Below are 16294 nucleotides of genomic sequence, written 5' to 3' on the forward strand. Positions count from 1 at the left end.
TGGTGATAGATTGACACAACAAATAATAAAAAATATGAACTAACAAACCAATAAATTAATATTTTAATATGTTTAATTTATTTTTTAATTTAAAATATTAATATATTATTATAATAGGCTGTCGAGTACATGTGATTTACTTTTTTGGTGTCAAAGTAATCTTTTACACAAAATTGTCCTCTTTTCATAAAATGAATCCCACAATTTAGTTTTTTTTTTTTGAAAAAAAATTGCTTCACATCCTCAACACTAAAAAAAAAATCATTTATAGCAATATAATATTATTTTAAATTAGAAATAAATAAATATAACAACAAAAATAATTTATTGAGTTATTAAGTAATTGTATTTATTTTTTGGAGTGTTAGAGAATCATCACTCTTTTCTTTTATTATAAATCGTCACCTCATTATCCTGACTTATTAAATTTTATTTTGCCGTTTCTTCTTATAAAAATAAAGTCATATGCACCGGTTTACTTAGCGTGTCGTTTATCAAAATATTATACCTGTTCTTTACTTTACTCGATAACTAACATTCAATACAATTAAATAGGAAAAAAGTATAACGATTCAAGATATATTAGATAATAAAAAGTATAATGATTCAAGATCAAGAAATACTACCCAAATTGAAAAACAATAATAATAAATAGTTTCATTTTCTACTACAATAATTTCTTAGTCATGTACATTTTCTTAAGAGTGAAGTCCTAAGTTCCTCTCAAAAAATATTTTAAAAACAATCATATATTATCCAATATGAATTTATATAATTGAAATATCATCCATGTAAATTTCATTAGACTTTAGATCATTTATCGATATGTGCGTATCATGCCATATTAATATTCATTGTATCCTTCCAAATTTTTTTTCATGACCCATGCTTTTGTGTTTTTTTTTTTTTTTTAATTTTAGGTTTTTCTTTTCATGTGACGACACAATTTAACACTACGAAACACTACGAAACAATCATTGTTAATTTTAGAGACAAGAAACAATTAGTCATTGACTAAATATTTTAGAAACTACAAAATTATTGATATTCAAAGTAATTTCTATTATTAATAAAAATGTATAAATTATTATCTAAATTAGCTACCAAGAGTTTAGTTAGTAATATTTTAGATTTTAAATTAGTCTAAAAAATTATAGAGACTAATTTATAATATAAAATATTTAGTAGCTAAAACATTAGTAATTAATAGTTACATACCAATTTAGAAACTATTTTATAAATTTTTATTAATAATAAAAATTATTTTAAATATCAATAATTTTTAATTTATAAAGTTATATCTAATTTAGTTAATATAATAATTAATTATTTAATTTTTATAATTAGTTTTTATGTAATGATTTTTTTGTTGTAATGTTATGTCTTGTAATTGAATATAGTTTTATGAAAGTAAAATTAAGAAATTATGTAGCTGTTTTTTAGTTGACGAAGTTTTAAAGAAATTATACGGTCATCCATTTTAATAAATAAAAATTAATATAATTTGATAAAGCATAATTATCTAGTACAAATATATTAAAATTGGTTAAAAAATTATGTTTTTTATACAATAATATAAATAATAACTCAATTAAATAATGTGAATAGTGTATTTTCTTAATATAATAGTATAAATAATAATAATAATTTAAATTAATTATATGAATATTTAATTATAATTATTATGTGCACTAAAATTATTAAATTGGGTAATAAATTTATTTATACTAACAATATACAAATAAGCTTTTATAATAATATCAACAATGAAATTAATTGAAAGCTTGCAAAAAATTAAATTAAGTTATAATCTAAAATCAATTCAATATCTGTGTTTTTATTTATTTTTAATGATCATTAAAACTATTCTTGTATAATTTGAATTAATATTTTTAAATTTATGTGTTTTTTTATGACATAGACAATATAGAGTTCCAAATTGACATCGCAAGATCCAGCGTGGCACCATGCTATTGGCTCAGTACACGTATATTCCAATTTTTTTTTTATTTTGCGAAATCATTTTATTAACCTTCTTAGTTCTATAAAATTCAACGTTCATCACTCAGCATTCATATTTGTTCATTTCTGAATTCAGATCGAAAGGTAGAAGAAAAGGAGAGAGAATGGACGCCATTGATTCCGTCTTCGATCCCCTCAGAGAATTCTCCAAGGACAGTGTCAGACTCGTCAAGCGATGCCACAAACCCGATCGTAAAGGTGTAACCCTAACCCTAACATTTCTCCATCGTTTTCCTTGATTCCTAATTTTTTTTTTGTTTTTCTAAATAAGATTGAATCTATGTTCTGTGGATCTTGATTGATTGGATGGTTTGGGTGTTTCAGAATTCTCTAAGGTTGCTGTGCGTACCGCGATTGGTTTCGTTGTGATGGGATTCGTCGGTTTTTTTGTCAAGCTCATCTTCATTCCAATCAACAACATCATCGTCGGATCTGGTTAGGTAAATTATAACTTTCTCAGATTTGTTTTCATTTATAGTTTTACCCTGTTATTCATTTGTCCTGCTTGGACCTCTGTCTTTTATATTGTTTTTGAAGCTTGGAGACTGATCTGATTTTTTTGTTACAATTTATTTGGTAAATTTTGAATTTTTCATATTGGGATTGCTTGTTTGGTTGAGTTGTTATTCAGAAGCATTGTTGACCATGTTGTGCTGGCGTGGTATATTGGAACGATCTGATATGAAGGTTTAATTGAATCAGGGATTTAGGGTAGTTATTTGTAAAAATATTCGGTGCTGCTTATGGTTACATTTATAGTGTAAGGCATAGAATGATGAGTTAATTGATCGCATTATATGGTGAACTTTTTACTGCAACTATTTCTAAATGAACAGATATGGCAATCTGGTGCAGTGATTTATTAAAGAACATTAATCTGTTAGTGTGCATATTTTCATGTTTTAATATATGGGGAGTTTCTGCACTGTTACATGTATGTGAGATTATGCATGATTATTTCTCAGTACCCTGTCTTTGCTACCGGTTTCATTCGGAGCATGTAATTGCTATCTATGTTTTAGATGAGAGTGCTTGGTCTGAACATTGTTGAGGATTTTATTTTCTTCTTGGAATATGTATACTCTTTGAAAACCAGCTTCGGTAGATTGTCTAGTTTTTATTATCGATTTAATGCTGTTTTTCTTTATTTTCTCTGTTTTGAGATGTTGGCTGTTAGTGAAACTGTGTCTTTAGCTAAGTGTGCAAAATGGATGATAAATAACCCTTGATTATTCCGCAGGATGAGGGGAATTTTTCAATTGCCTCAGGAGTCCAAGTTGTCAAACATGAAGAGGCAGAAAGAGTTCCCACTTTGTTAGGTCATCATGAACTTAATTGTAGTTTTTTTGTACTCTATTTTTGGTGTACACTTGTATCTTATCTTCGGAAGCTTTACAGTTTTATTTGAAATATACAATTTTATTCTTCCGTGTTAGACCCTTGACACATTGTTTTGATTCAGGAGGAAAAGGATGAAAAAAGTAGTTGAGAAACTATTCTTTTGGTTTTGATTCTTTGAACTTCGCTTTCTTAGTCTTTTTAGATATTTTAGAGCAAAAAATAAGAAAGTCCACACCCATTGATGAGGTGGAACTTGTATAAATAAGTTGCCAAGAACAAAATAAATTTAAATTAACTCGAACTGTTTAAATGTTGATAGGCAATAACAGTGGTAATTATTCTTCACCTCCTTTTCTTAAGGATCCATATTTTTTGTACTTTGACATACTGCTGAAAGTTACAACATAGAACCCAATTATATGTAAAATAAGTTAAATACTTGAAATCAAAAGAAAAAAATATAAGAAGGTTACAGAACCAGAAGTTTTCTTCATAATCTGTGACATATATTTGTTTGAGTAAAAATCTGGTGTTGTGTGTAAAGATTTCCCGTTTTAAAGTCGTGCTGGTGAGGTTCACTTACAGGGAAATTAAGGGGGTGGGTGGCGGAGATAACCCAATGGTGTCAGTGCAGCGTCTGTTACGCTCTCAAATTCACATTCAAAAATGGGTTCCCTTAACCCATTGAAACAACCCATCCATATCTCCTTTACTCCTCTGGGAGAAAAAATCAGAAAAATAACAGCTATAAGAGGCCAATAAGTAAATAATCGTCTTCGTCTGCTCTCTGCGACAACCATGTGCTAGTTATCTGCTATCTGCTACAACCATGTGTCACTTATCTGCTATCTGCTACAACCTTATGCCAGTTATCTGCTATAACCGTATGCCTGCTATCTGCTATAACCCCAAAATGCTCCATGGCTTTTTCAAAAACAATTCTCATAGCTTATATTCAATCACACCAGCATAACCTACCCAAAATTATTTTTTGGAGTAATCAGTAAATCACATTTGCGCATTCACTTAAAATGGTGTGGTTAAATGAAGACTGAATGACTCAAGTGTGTTTGCACTCTGATATACCGAAGAACAAAATATGAACAGTTGGGTCATCATTTAACGATTCAATTCAAGTGAATATGTGATGTCGCAAGAGTTTTGAAATCTTAATTTCCCACTCTTTAACAGGTAGAATTTGGGTCTGATTCATGTCGATGGACTTCCACCATTAGTCTGTACCATTGGAAAATTTCACTACTAAGGCTTAAACTAGTGTTATATATTCAGATGTTAAGATCAAGTAACTTCCCTTTTCTCTGAAACTTTGTTGAATTCAATAAAGAAACAAGGTATTATTTGTTTTGTATACTCAATTAATCATTTTGTATAAAATAAAGAAACAAGGTGAAGGACACAGACATGTCAAGTCCAACAGCACCACCACACTACCAAGAATCCAAATGGAAGAGAGCCACATAGATAGTAATGAAATGCTGTACATATTAAGTAAAAAAAAACAATAAAAACACCTTGTTTCAACCAAATATTTTTATACATCTTTTTAATTTTCTCAAGTAAGTAAAGAATGGAAATAATTAACATGCAAATATCACTTTTGGCATGAATTAAACTAAAAGGAAAAAGGGAAAGAGAAGTTTCATAATGATATGATTCCTGTCATGAGCATCCCCTTAAAGCTTCGTACGTAACCATCACGTTTGGCTTGGTACGAATGTTTGTAGTGCATGCCCCATTACCCAAACCTGAAATCTGAAACCTGAAACATATAACAAAATCCCCAATTTTTTTAATTGGGAAATTGAATCACTTTTGACCGTTGACTGAAACGAGTTGGATGACCAACCCGTTCAAAGCGAGTCAACTCATCTCAATTTGAGTCAATCCAATGTAACATCATCCAAAACCTCCCTAATGGTCATGGATATCTTCCCACTTGGGACACCAACACCGTCTACCTCACCCACACCGTCTACCTCACCACCGTCTACCTCACCCTCTTCTTCTGCTATACACCGAATTCGTTTCTGAGTTTGCCAAACACTACCCATCATCACCTTCCTCTTTCTCAACCAATCCAACCCCTTCAAAACGCACGTCCAAACGGGGACCCTCACTCGTTTCACCACACAATTTTCCATTCCCATAACAACTTCAGCAGCTGAAGGACGTTCATCTTCATTCTCTGACACACAACGTGAAGCATAGCGTAACAAGCGAGTGATTGTTCCAACCATGTAACCCGGCAGTGCCACTCTGTCGTCACAAATCTCTTCCAAAAGTTCTTCACCCATTAACTGAATCGCCCATTCCACAACCGAAGCCGGCGTTTTGCACGCATCAATGGCCTTTCTGCCACTTATGATCTCCAACAACACAACCCCAAAGCTAAAAATGTCGTTTTTCGTGCTGAGTCTCTCTGGGGTGGTGTAACAGGGGTCCAAGTACCCTATTGTCCCGGCGGGTTGACTCACCGAGTCAACCCCTCTCACCGCCAGTCCAAAATCTCCCAACTTCGCATTCCAACTTGAATCAAACAATATGTTGGTGGGTTTGATGTCTCTGTGAATCACCACAGGCTTAGCTTGGTGAAGAAACTGCACCGCACGAGCGATTTGCAGGGCGATTTCAACGCGTTTGGGCCATGTGGGTGGGGTTTCGTTGGAATGAAGCAGGTCATGGAGAGAGGCATTGGGCATGAACTCCATCACAATGAGTTTGTGGCTGTGATCATCATCACCACTGGTGGTTCCTAGAAGATTAACCACATGAGGGTTTTCGGGTAGAGAGGAAAGAACTCGGATTTCGTTTTGGAGTTTGGAGTTATCGTGAAGAGATTGAAGGCCCTGTGATGGCTTCTTTACAGCGACCACTCTGTAGCTGTTGTTCTCTTTGAACTGAACAACGCCTTTGTACACCATGCCATGGCTTCCTTTCCCTACCACCCTTCTGGGGTTGAAGTTTTCTGTTGCTTTCACAACCTCTTCATACTCAAACTCTTCCATCGTTTCACTGTTTCTTCTTTCAATGGTGTTTTCTTACAAGGAGTGGAATATCTACGACTAAATGCAGAGAGGAAAAGAAAGAAATATTGAACATGAGATTGTTAGAAGACAAAAGTAATGTTTTAAGAACACGAAAAAGGATCTTCCCAATAAGATAATTTATTTTGTTTTTAGTAAGATGAGGCTTTGAGGAGTTAAAACAACACCTTAATAATATATAACTGTTAAAGTGTAAGGTATGGTTTAATCAATTTTACACTGTACACTTTTTACAGAGTACTTATTTTAGTGTTTTAGGTCCATAAACAAACACAAATAACAAAAAAATGAAAAACTGAGATTTGAAGGAAGGAATGTAAAATGTACCTATACATCAGCAATTTCACTTACTATCAAGACCTGTCTTTGTGTTTGTGTTTCAATATGAATATGAAGATGCATTGATTAGCTTTTTGTAGAACACAGAGGAATAAAGGTGCTTTGGAGAGGTAAGAGATAATTAAAATTATGATGGGAGAATTATTGAGAAAAGGAAAAGTTAAAGAAAAAGCTAAGAGTTTGTGGGAAGAAAAGGTATCCTCTTTGGCAAAGGGACAGGGCTTATTGGGTCCCCTTTTTCAATTCTTTGGCTTCTTTATTTCAACTTTTTTTAACTTTTTTCTCTCCCACTTTGCACATTAGCTACCATGTTATGTTATGTACTGTGATTTCTGTTTTTGTCCACACAGTTACTGTTATTTATCATAGGAAAAAGCAGTCAGAATCCTTAGCTAATTATGTATCCCAAAGACATACCTTAACTTTTTATATCAATCACTTATGTAAAAGGAAAGCAAGGCATCCAAGGAGAGATTAGGAATGTGTAAAGCAAAACAGATTATGCCAAACTCGTTTATTTAAGAGCCATTTATCATTTATTGTGTCAAATTATCTTGTCATGGAGACATTAAAACACTTAGATAACATTCAGAATTCACTTCTCCTACCCAAATTTATACAATTTTTCTGATGGAAGGTACTGAACAGATGATTTTAATTATCTGATCTGGCATATATAAGGAGAGGTTTCTGACTATTTTTGGCATTTCTGTTGTCTACGGAAGTGATTTGAAGGGAATAATACTTTGACAATAGGTCACCCAACACAACTTTTAAATCCAACTTTGCTCTTGTTTTTTTTTTCAAAAAAAATTCATAGGAGCTTAGTGTCCCTTTTAACTACTGCAGAGGAGCTGGTGTTGGCGTTATGGTGGAAGAAATGTTTCACTCTTAGTTGCTGTGCACATTGTTTTGAGATAATACGAATACATGAATTTGGAAGGCAATGTGAGTATCTCCGAATATAAAAATCGTGTAATTTTATTTTCAGTTTAAAGTTTCGAATGCACATGTTTGAAAGTGAAATATGAATTTCGGATACCTATATCCGGATGAATATCCATAATGGTTTTTTGGGTTCCGAATTGTTATATTCGGAAGGTTTATTGGCTGCTGGGTGTTGGATGCATTTAAATGTAACCTAGTCTCATTTAAGGGTATTATAGTAATTTTACATGACCATGGATGCCAATCTGAAATAATATGGTGTAGGAGAATCAGCCTAGGTCAGTTACAGTGTGCATGACTTATTGGGCCTGGTCCAATTTTTCTTTCTGCAATTTCAGCAAGGATAATTACTTTCTGCACCTAATCAAATTTGAACCCGCACCTAATCAAATAAAGTGACCCACCACAACTCATTCCCTCCCAATTATAAATTGGTAAAAAAAGAGAGTAAAAAGGTTTCATTAGGGTCCATGTATCTTTTAAGAGGGTTATCTTATCTGTGTTACCTTTATGTTGTTCAACATTTAAGGACTTTTTGTCTTAGACTCTGAACATGTTACACGTTTGATAAGGACCATTATCCTCTTTGTCAGGAAGAAACAAAAACTGTAATTGGGCTAGCAGACTTTGGCCCAAATTGATTTGGGCTACATTCATAATGCATTGAGAACTTTAATTAATTAATTTGGGTAGAATCCATAATTATTTACAATTTTAAGTTTTTGGAATTTGGTAATGTAGAAGAAGTATGTGTGTTGGTGAGAGAAGATAGGAACAAAATAAATGAATGTGAATGGTAGAGTAGACTTTCAATACCTACCATATATCATACTAACTCAATTATTGCAATACTTAAATATACTTACTTCTTCACTCCTTAAAAACACCATAAATTAAATTCACCTTCCAAGGACTTGCTCTTTGAATTGACTCCAATTTTAAAAACTAATACAATTTAATTAAGATAAAATCGTGTTAAAATAAACTTTTTTAATGGTAAAGCACTAAATTTATCAATAACAATTACTAAAAACAAAAAAATTAGATCCATAAATTCAAATATTTCCACCACCTGACCGTGTGATAACTAGAAGCTAAATACCTGGTCAGAGTCAACCAACACAACTGAATTCCTTATGTCTAAATAGAAGATTAACAAGACTAATCAGTAGTAAACATTAGGTAGTGGTAAAACATTAGGTAATTTCTTAATTATGATCTAAACCTCTAATCCGGTCCAATAATAAAAGATTAATGATAATTATATAAATAAGTACAAATTTTAAAAATAAGATACATCATCATTCAATATAATAATATCGAGTACCGAATATCGAAATCTTACTTTAATGTTAGAGTGCTTTTTGTAGATAACATTCTAACTTAGTGTTCACGAGAACGATGAGAAGTAATGGAGAGTAAGAAAAACTCGAAAATTTTGAAAAAAAAAAGAAAGAGAGGTAAAACAACCAATTGAAAACAAAATAGTAAACATGATGGTTTGAATATTTAAAATGATAAATGAATTAAAATTGTTTAGTTATTGAATATTTTGATTAGTTAAGAAGATTATGCATGAATTGTTTGTTCCATGTAAGTGGGAATAATAGAGGAGGAGTGGGGTGGCCCACTTCCACACATGATAATTCGTTTGCTTCAATTCTATAATTCGCGAGTGATTCACACGCTCTATATATTCGCGTCCCCTGCATTCCATTGCTATTCACGATCACATCAAAATATAAAATACAAATAAAATAATTAAATCAGTAGTACTTTGTACACATATCTTTTATTTTTTTAAGGCGTGTTATAATTTTAAATTAAACATTATATATGTATATGGAATGGGTACTTCATTCTCTTCTAATACGTATTCTTGCATTTTTATACTCTTTACGGCATCTTTTTATAAACAAATAATTGATGGAATACAATGGCACTAACATTAGTTTCTTATTAAAAAAAAGTACTTTTTTATAAATGATAAAATTTATCTTTTATTTGCAAATTTTAAATTCAAAATAGTTGAGAGTAAATATGTATTTTTGTAATTTTATTTTATAATTAATAATTGGTATGAAAATATGTGAAGGTTTCAAATAGATATTATTTAACTATTTGGAAACATTTGTTTGATTTAATCGGAAGAAATGATAATATATTTGTTCTCGAAAAGGGTTGAAACCAAGAGAACTATTGATTATTTTTCGGTTGGTCTATCTTTTCACTCCACTTTCTCGTGCTCCTTTCGTTTCTCTACTCCTCGTCATCGTGAACTCCGAGTTTGGATGGTACCTATAAAAGACACTCTTATGCTTAAGTGAGATTTTGATGTTTGGTACTCAGTGTTGTTAGTACTGTGTGATGACGTACCTGATTCTTAAAATTTGTACCTATTTATATTATTATCATGAATTCTTTGTTATTGAACCAGATTACGGATATGAGTCGTAATTAAGAATGTATTGTCTAATGTTTGATCATTGATTAATCTTAAAAAAAGGGATGATTTTGATTGACTTTGATTAAATACTGAACTTTCATCGGAAGATGTAAATTGTTAATAAAACATATTTTGTCTTTAAAAAACATAAGTGAGACAGGTACATGGATTAACCTTAAACTTAAATTGAATCCATGATGAGAAAAGACAATTGAAGTATGAGTAGGTCCTATGCAAAAGTGTAAGCAGCAAAATCTGAAATGGGCCTCACCAAAATCCCTTTTCAGTATGAATGGATAAATTTGAAAGACATAGAAAAATATGAAATATAGATGCATTAACCAAGAACACAGCAAGAACATCATAGTAACTAATAAAGAAATGGCAAAAACAACAGAGAAAGGTGTGCAAAGCTGACGTTGCACAGAACATACATTTATCCCCTCTATACCATGTACAGGGAGAAGACTCAAACTATGAGAACTGAAAAGTTTCTCAATTTTTGCAGCTTTTATTTTATTTTATTTGACCCTTTGTTTCCTTGGATCCATGCACATTTTCTTCACTTACTATCTAACTTTGCCTCCCTATAACTTTGAAATTCTTTTACTTTCTAAACAAATAAATCGAATCTAAACTAAAAAGAATGACATAGAGAAAAAAATGCAAGAGAATATTTTCCCAACATTCAAAACTTAGTTCATAAGCTTTGTTTCATGAAGTTTGGGAGTTGGAGTGCCATAAAATGTATGAGTTATTTGAAGAAGTATTTTGCAGAAACTATTAAGAAGTAGACTTTAAGTTCAACTTAATCTCATAAAATCGACTCATAAGATGAGATTTACATCTACTTATATATTATGAAATGTCTTAATCTCTAGTTAGTGTGAGATCTTCAACACATCTTTCTCACACGCTGAGACTACCAACTCGTGCATTACACTATATATTATGAATGATCCGATAACGATCTGATAGCGAGTGACCTGATAAGTCCAACAAAAAATTACTAGTAGGATAGACTCATACCATATTAAAAAGTGAAATTTAGGTAGATATAGGAATTGTGTAGAAAAGTTGAAACTGGATGTGTAAAAGTTGGTTTGATTAGATATTCTTGCATGGCTATATTTGGCAAAGAAAAGCTTGGTTAGTGGTAAGATGAGATTTAAAAAAGGAAAGGAAGTAGGAACAGAAAGAAATAAAGATTGGCACTGAAATAGCACTGATAGGACATGGTAAACTTATTTTTAGCAGAGGGCACAGATTTAAATAACACTAATTTAATGATCCTCATTCAAATGCCTCAGATTTCTCTGACACCATCATTTTTAAACCTCACGTAATATACATTCACATTTCACCACTCTTTTTTCAACTTCTTCCAATTTCTATCAGTTCTATCATGTGCAACAAAATTGAACAATAATAATAGAGCTGAAATGGAGAAGTCTCTGTCAAAGGTGGTGTGATGTATGAACAGTAATTTTTACTGTGAGTGTCCTCATGCAGCAGGCACTACAGTAAAATCAACACTGATTTACCACCATACCCTTCAACAGTGAATTACAGATTTGTTCATTGTTTATGTATTAGTTGTGATCTCAATCATGATAATGGCAGATTTGTTGAATTTAATAGAGATTAAAGGTGTGGTTAGTAGATTTAATTATGTGATTATTATCTGTACAAACTGAAATACTATAATAAACTAAGAGGGTCCAGATTGGATTGTAATTTTCTTTTTGTTTTGTTAATGCAGTGATTGGTTTTTGAACAATTTTCTAAATTTTGATGCAGAATAATATAGTGGCTGGAAATATAAAAAAGTAAAAGTGACAGAGACAGCATCAAGTACTTTTTTCTAAGTTTGGTTACCAAAATTGTGACAGGACAAAATTGTACATTTCATTAAAATACAACTCAAAGACTTGCACAATTTTCTCTTAGTTTATATCAATACAGAAAACTTTTCATCCAATTGTGAGAATCAAAAGGGTACAACTTATTTTATTTCTCCAGCTGGAAAACATTATGGAAAGTTTTGAAAGAAGAATTAGTCAAAAAAGTGTTGGTGGAAGGTTTTGTTTTCCCTTCTTTTTTACACTTTTTTTTTCTCCAGATGTAGGAGTTAATGGAATATTTACATAGAAGGGTTTAGACGTAAACATGGAAATTAGGTATACATAATACCAGAATTATACAATGTATAAGTATATGGAAAGTTGAAACATTTGAAATGATTGCATAACGGTCCTAACACGTGGCATGTGAAATCTATGAATTTTGATTTACCCTATTTATAAAGGTTCAAACTAATTGCACCCTACATTTATGCTAATGTTCCATTATTAGTTATCTTTCTTTCTTTTAAAGTTTTATATAGAGTTTGTGACCATGTTAATGGTTTTCACATAAGTATTATTGATTTTTTAAACCTGTTAAATATTGAACAATCGAACAATCGAGAAAGTTGATATGCTCGAACCAAAGGACTCTCTTAATTCAAACACAGTTCGTAAATCCACAGTTAAGCATAGTTAAGTCGGTTTAATTGTAAATAATGATTAAGGTATGATGGGTCTCTCTTTTGAACCCACAAGCAGGCCCATGAAAGCTGAAGCCCATTCAAAAGGTATAAATATCAAAAGAGACACGGGCGTCAAAGATAATTTTTTCTATCTCGACTCACCTGCACATTGTACTTGGACTAACTTGATCGTCCAAGTGTCTTTGCAGGTTTCCTTCACTCATCTCGATGAAAAGAATAATCAATCAGAGACCATCGTGTCTGGAGACTGTGAAGACTAAAAGAAGGAGACTAAAGAAGTCAATGTAGGAGGAATCCGACTTGTATGAAGAGATATGAAAATAAGGTGCATGATTTGATTTGAATTATTGGTGGATTTGAAGGTGAAATGGTTGTTGTATGGTTTGAGATTGTTGAGTGATGTATGTAGTAGGCTAAGACATTTTAGTGATAAAGGTTCCAGTTTTAGTTAGTGAATATGACATGAGTGGAAGATGAAGTTTATTTTAGATGGGATTAAAAGAATATAAAGGTTGTTTGAGAAGTTGTAGCATTTTGTGACGTTGATGAAGGAGGGGCCATTTCTGTCTTTCTCAATCATCCACTCATCAAAAAAGTGGAGTGCCCAGTCACATAACAGATGCTTTTTCTCATGCTCACCTCTGCCTGTGCTGGATGGAGTATTCTCTGTCCTATTCTCTTCTCTATTCTCTCCTGTATTCTACCGTATTCTGTTGTGTATATTGTATGATATTGTACATACAGACTATAGCACATTAACCATCTCACCCACCCTGAACTCGTATTTACTCTTTTTTCTATTGTTTGTTGTGTTGCAAAAGAGTTATGAACAGTGAATGTGATTTTGTGGTGAATGAAAGGTTTGAAGGAGTGAAGAAACCCCATTTGTTTTACGAGACCCCACGAGTGGCCTTTGTTTCTTCTCTCTCTCTCTGAGAACACAGCACAGAGCACAGAACACAGAGAGGAAGACAAGAGTCAATGAAAACCCCACAAACTGAGAGTCTTAGTTGGTCCAAACACTCTTCAGATTTAAAAACTCTTTCTCTTTCTTTCTCTCTCTGAAAAAGTTGATCTTTCTGTGTCTATCTAAAAAGGGAAGAAGAAGAGAGAATGGAGTTGGAAGAGGAAAACAAAACATGATTCATCATCTCATCCCATTCCATTCCATTCCATTACCATCAAACAAAAAACATACAAAATAAAAAAATAAACACAACAAGGTAAGACCCTTCCCCACCAAATGGAACTATCAGATTTGCAAAACAACAAGCAGAACACCACCACCAACACCAACAACAGCACCAACACAAAAACAAACACAGTACGAGGTGGTGCTGCTGCTGGTGGTGCTGGTGGTGGTGGTGCCCATCCCAACCATCACCACCAACAATCCTCTTCTTCCCATCTTCAGCTCCCTTTTGATGCCAGGACAAACCCTTCATCCACCTTCCTCTCTTCCTCCACCTCTTCTTCTTCCACCAATTCTTCCTCCTCTTCCTCCTCCGCCTCCGCCTCTTCCCACATCATCGACGCTTCCCTAGCCATCGCCACCATATCTGATGATTCCGCCAACAAGACCCAACAGCTCTCCACCGCCGCCGCCGCCGCCTCCCCCGCCGCCAACCCTCCCAAGCGATCTACCAAGGACAGGCATACCAAAGTCGACGGCCGCGGCCGCAGAATTCGAATGCCCGCCACCTGCGCCGCCAGGGTTTTCCAATTGACCAGAGAATTGGGCCACAAGTCCGACGGCGAGACCATCGAGTGGCTCCTCCAGCAGGCCGAGCCCGCCATCATCGCCGCCACCGGAACCGGCACCATCCCCGCTAATTTCTCCACGCTCAACGTCTCGTTCCGCAGCAGCGGCTCCACGCTGTCGGCGCCGCCGTCGAAGTCCGCCCCGCACACCTTCCACGGCGCGCTCGCACTCGCTCACCACCCTTACGAGGAGGCCTTTCAACACACCGCTTTGCTTGGCTTCCACGCTCACGCTCACCAGCAGCACCAGCAGCACCAGCTTCTTTCCGCAGATCAAATCGCGGAAGCGCTTCCCAGCGGTGGCGGCGACTCCGGCGACGGCTATCTCAGGAAACGCTACCGCGAAGATCTGTTCAAAGACGATAACATTAACACGCAATCACAGAACGAGAGCGGCGACGGTTCTTCGCCGAAAACTCCGAACCTACAGCTACCGAAGCAGCAGGCTCAGCAGCAAACCGAAGCTGGTCCTGGGCTTCTCAGGCCCACGAATTTGCTACCCGCGACAGCGATGTGGGCCGTGGCACCCGCTCCCGCAAGCGGGCCTCCCGGCAGCACAATTTGGATGCTTCCGGTAACCGCGGCTTCTTCTGCTTCTGCAGCAGCTGTAGCTGCCGCTTCAGCTTCTGCTTCTTCTGGTGGTGGTGGATCCACTGCGAGTTCGGAGACTCCGATGTGGCCTTTTCCTCAGAGTGGTTTCATGCCAAGGTTCAATCTTCCGAGTGCCCTTGAATTCCAAGGCGCACGTGGGGGTTCTCTGCAACTGGGGTCAATGTTAATGCCGCAGCAACCTTCTCAACATCTGGGTCTCGCCATGTCCGATTCCAACTTCGGCATGTTGGCTGCGCTCAATGCTTACACCAGACCTGGTTTCAATATTAATTCTGACAATCATCATCACCATCATCACCATCATCATCCCTTGGACCATCAAAATCAACATCAACATCAACATCAACCTCAACCTAGTGAGAGTGGAGAAGATGATCCTAATAGCTCCCAGTGAACTCTCAAATTGGTTAGTTGGTTTCGTTTTCATCTGTAGATTCTGTGGCTGTAAATATGTCAAAATTTCTATATATATTGTATTTTTAAGTTGTAATTTGAGGAGGAGGAGCTACAGTTTGATTATTGGATTTCTGTTTCCCTTTTCTTTTCTTGCAGATTGGAAGTTGAGTTGAATGAATTTGTGATAAGTAATGCTTTTGAAAAATCCATGGATGCATGCTAGCTCATGCTCATCACAGTTGAGTAGATAATTAGATTATGTTCTCTGATTATGCTTTTTTATTTATTATTTACATTTTTTTGCACTTCTTTGTTTTGTTTTGGAGATCTTGGTATGTTTGGTTTTGGTCCAAAGGGACTCAGACACAGAGAGAGTTTGTATAGGAGGAAATTTGTCTTGCTGTTTTTGTGTACTTTATTTGCTTCTTCTCTTTTCTTTCTATGTATGACACCATGAAATCAAATTAAAACAAAGGAATTTAAAGGGAAAGATTTGCTTGCCTTCCTTCCATGCTCCTCATATATGTTTTCTTTCTTGTTTCCTTTTATAATTCAAATATTTTCTACTTATAAAATGACATATACTTGTCTGGGTGAAGTTATTAAATGAATTCATTTGAAGACTTTGTGTTCCTCTTACAGCAGGAGAGTGCATAAATAAAGTGTGTTTGGCATTGTAAGATAAATTATTTTTCAGTAAAATTGTAAAATAATTAGAATGGCAGGAGACACTAAGCAAAGTAGGATTGTCAGGAAAAAAAGGAGTGTGAGCCCAAAATATATAAATAGTAATTCTTGGTAGCTTCAGTGTAC

General features: G+C 34.4%; 3 protein-coding genes across 3 annotated transcripts; 2 read left to right on the forward strand and 1 right to left on the reverse strand.

Annotated features, from left to right (window-relative positions):
- The first annotated feature begins 2057 nt into the window (after positions 1-2057).
- On the forward strand, positions 2058-3518 carry LOC137832907 (protein transport protein Sec61 subunit gamma-like). Its single transcript, XM_068641300.1, has 3 exons — positions 2058-2220; positions 2347-2462; positions 3263-3518. Exons 1-2 carry the CDS (start codon positions 2127-2129, stop codon positions 2460-2462), a joined length of 210 nt encoding a protein of 69 aa, XP_068497401.1. The 5' UTR covers positions 2058-2126; the 3' UTR covers positions 3263-3518.
- Positions 3519-4896: 1378 nt separating this feature from the next.
- Positions 4897-6871, reverse strand: LOC137832906 (serine/threonine-protein kinase-like protein At5g23170). The gene is made up of 2 exons (XM_068641299.1): positions 6756-6871; positions 4897-6446 (listed from the first exon to the last, which is right to left on the reverse strand). The coding sequence occupies exon 2, from the start codon at positions 6387-6389 to the stop codon at positions 5265-5267; it is 1125 nt and encodes a 374-aa protein (XP_068497400.1). The 5' UTR covers positions 6390-6446; positions 6756-6871; the 3' UTR covers positions 4897-5264.
- Positions 6872-13173: 6302 nt separating this feature from the next.
- LOC137832894 (transcription factor TCP8) lies at positions 13174-15986 on the forward strand. The gene is made up of 2 exons (XM_068641285.1): positions 13174-15491; positions 15638-15986. Exon 1 carries the CDS (start codon positions 13956-13958, stop codon positions 15477-15479), a length of 1524 nt encoding a protein of 507 aa, XP_068497386.1. The 5' UTR covers positions 13174-13955; the 3' UTR covers positions 15480-15491; positions 15638-15986.
- The last annotated feature ends 308 nt before the right edge of the window (positions 15987-16294 follow it).

Source organism: Phaseolus vulgaris, chromosome 6 (assembly GCF_000499845.2).
Source record: "Phaseolus vulgaris cultivar G19833 chromosome 6, P. vulgaris v2.0, whole genome shotgun sequence".
Classification (NCBI taxonomy): domain Eukaryota; kingdom Viridiplantae; phylum Streptophyta; class Magnoliopsida; order Fabales; family Fabaceae; genus Phaseolus; species Phaseolus vulgaris.

Coding starts and splice junctions, on each gene's coding strand:
- LOC137832906 (XM_068641299.1), bottom strand. CDS start 6,389: ATGGAAGAGTTTGAGTATGAAGAGGTTGTGAAAGCAACAGAAAACTTC.
- LOC137832907 (XM_068641300.1), top strand. CDS start 2,127: ATGGACGCCATTGATTCCGTCTTCGATCCCCTCAGAGAATTCTCCAAG. Junction 2,221..2,346: donor CCACAAACCCGATCGTAAAG/GTGTAACCCTAA, acceptor TGGGTGTTTCAG/AATTCTCTAAGGTTGCTGTG.
- LOC137832894 (XM_068641285.1), top strand. CDS start 13,956: ATGGAACTATCAGATTTGCAAAACAACAAGCAGAACACCACCACCAAC.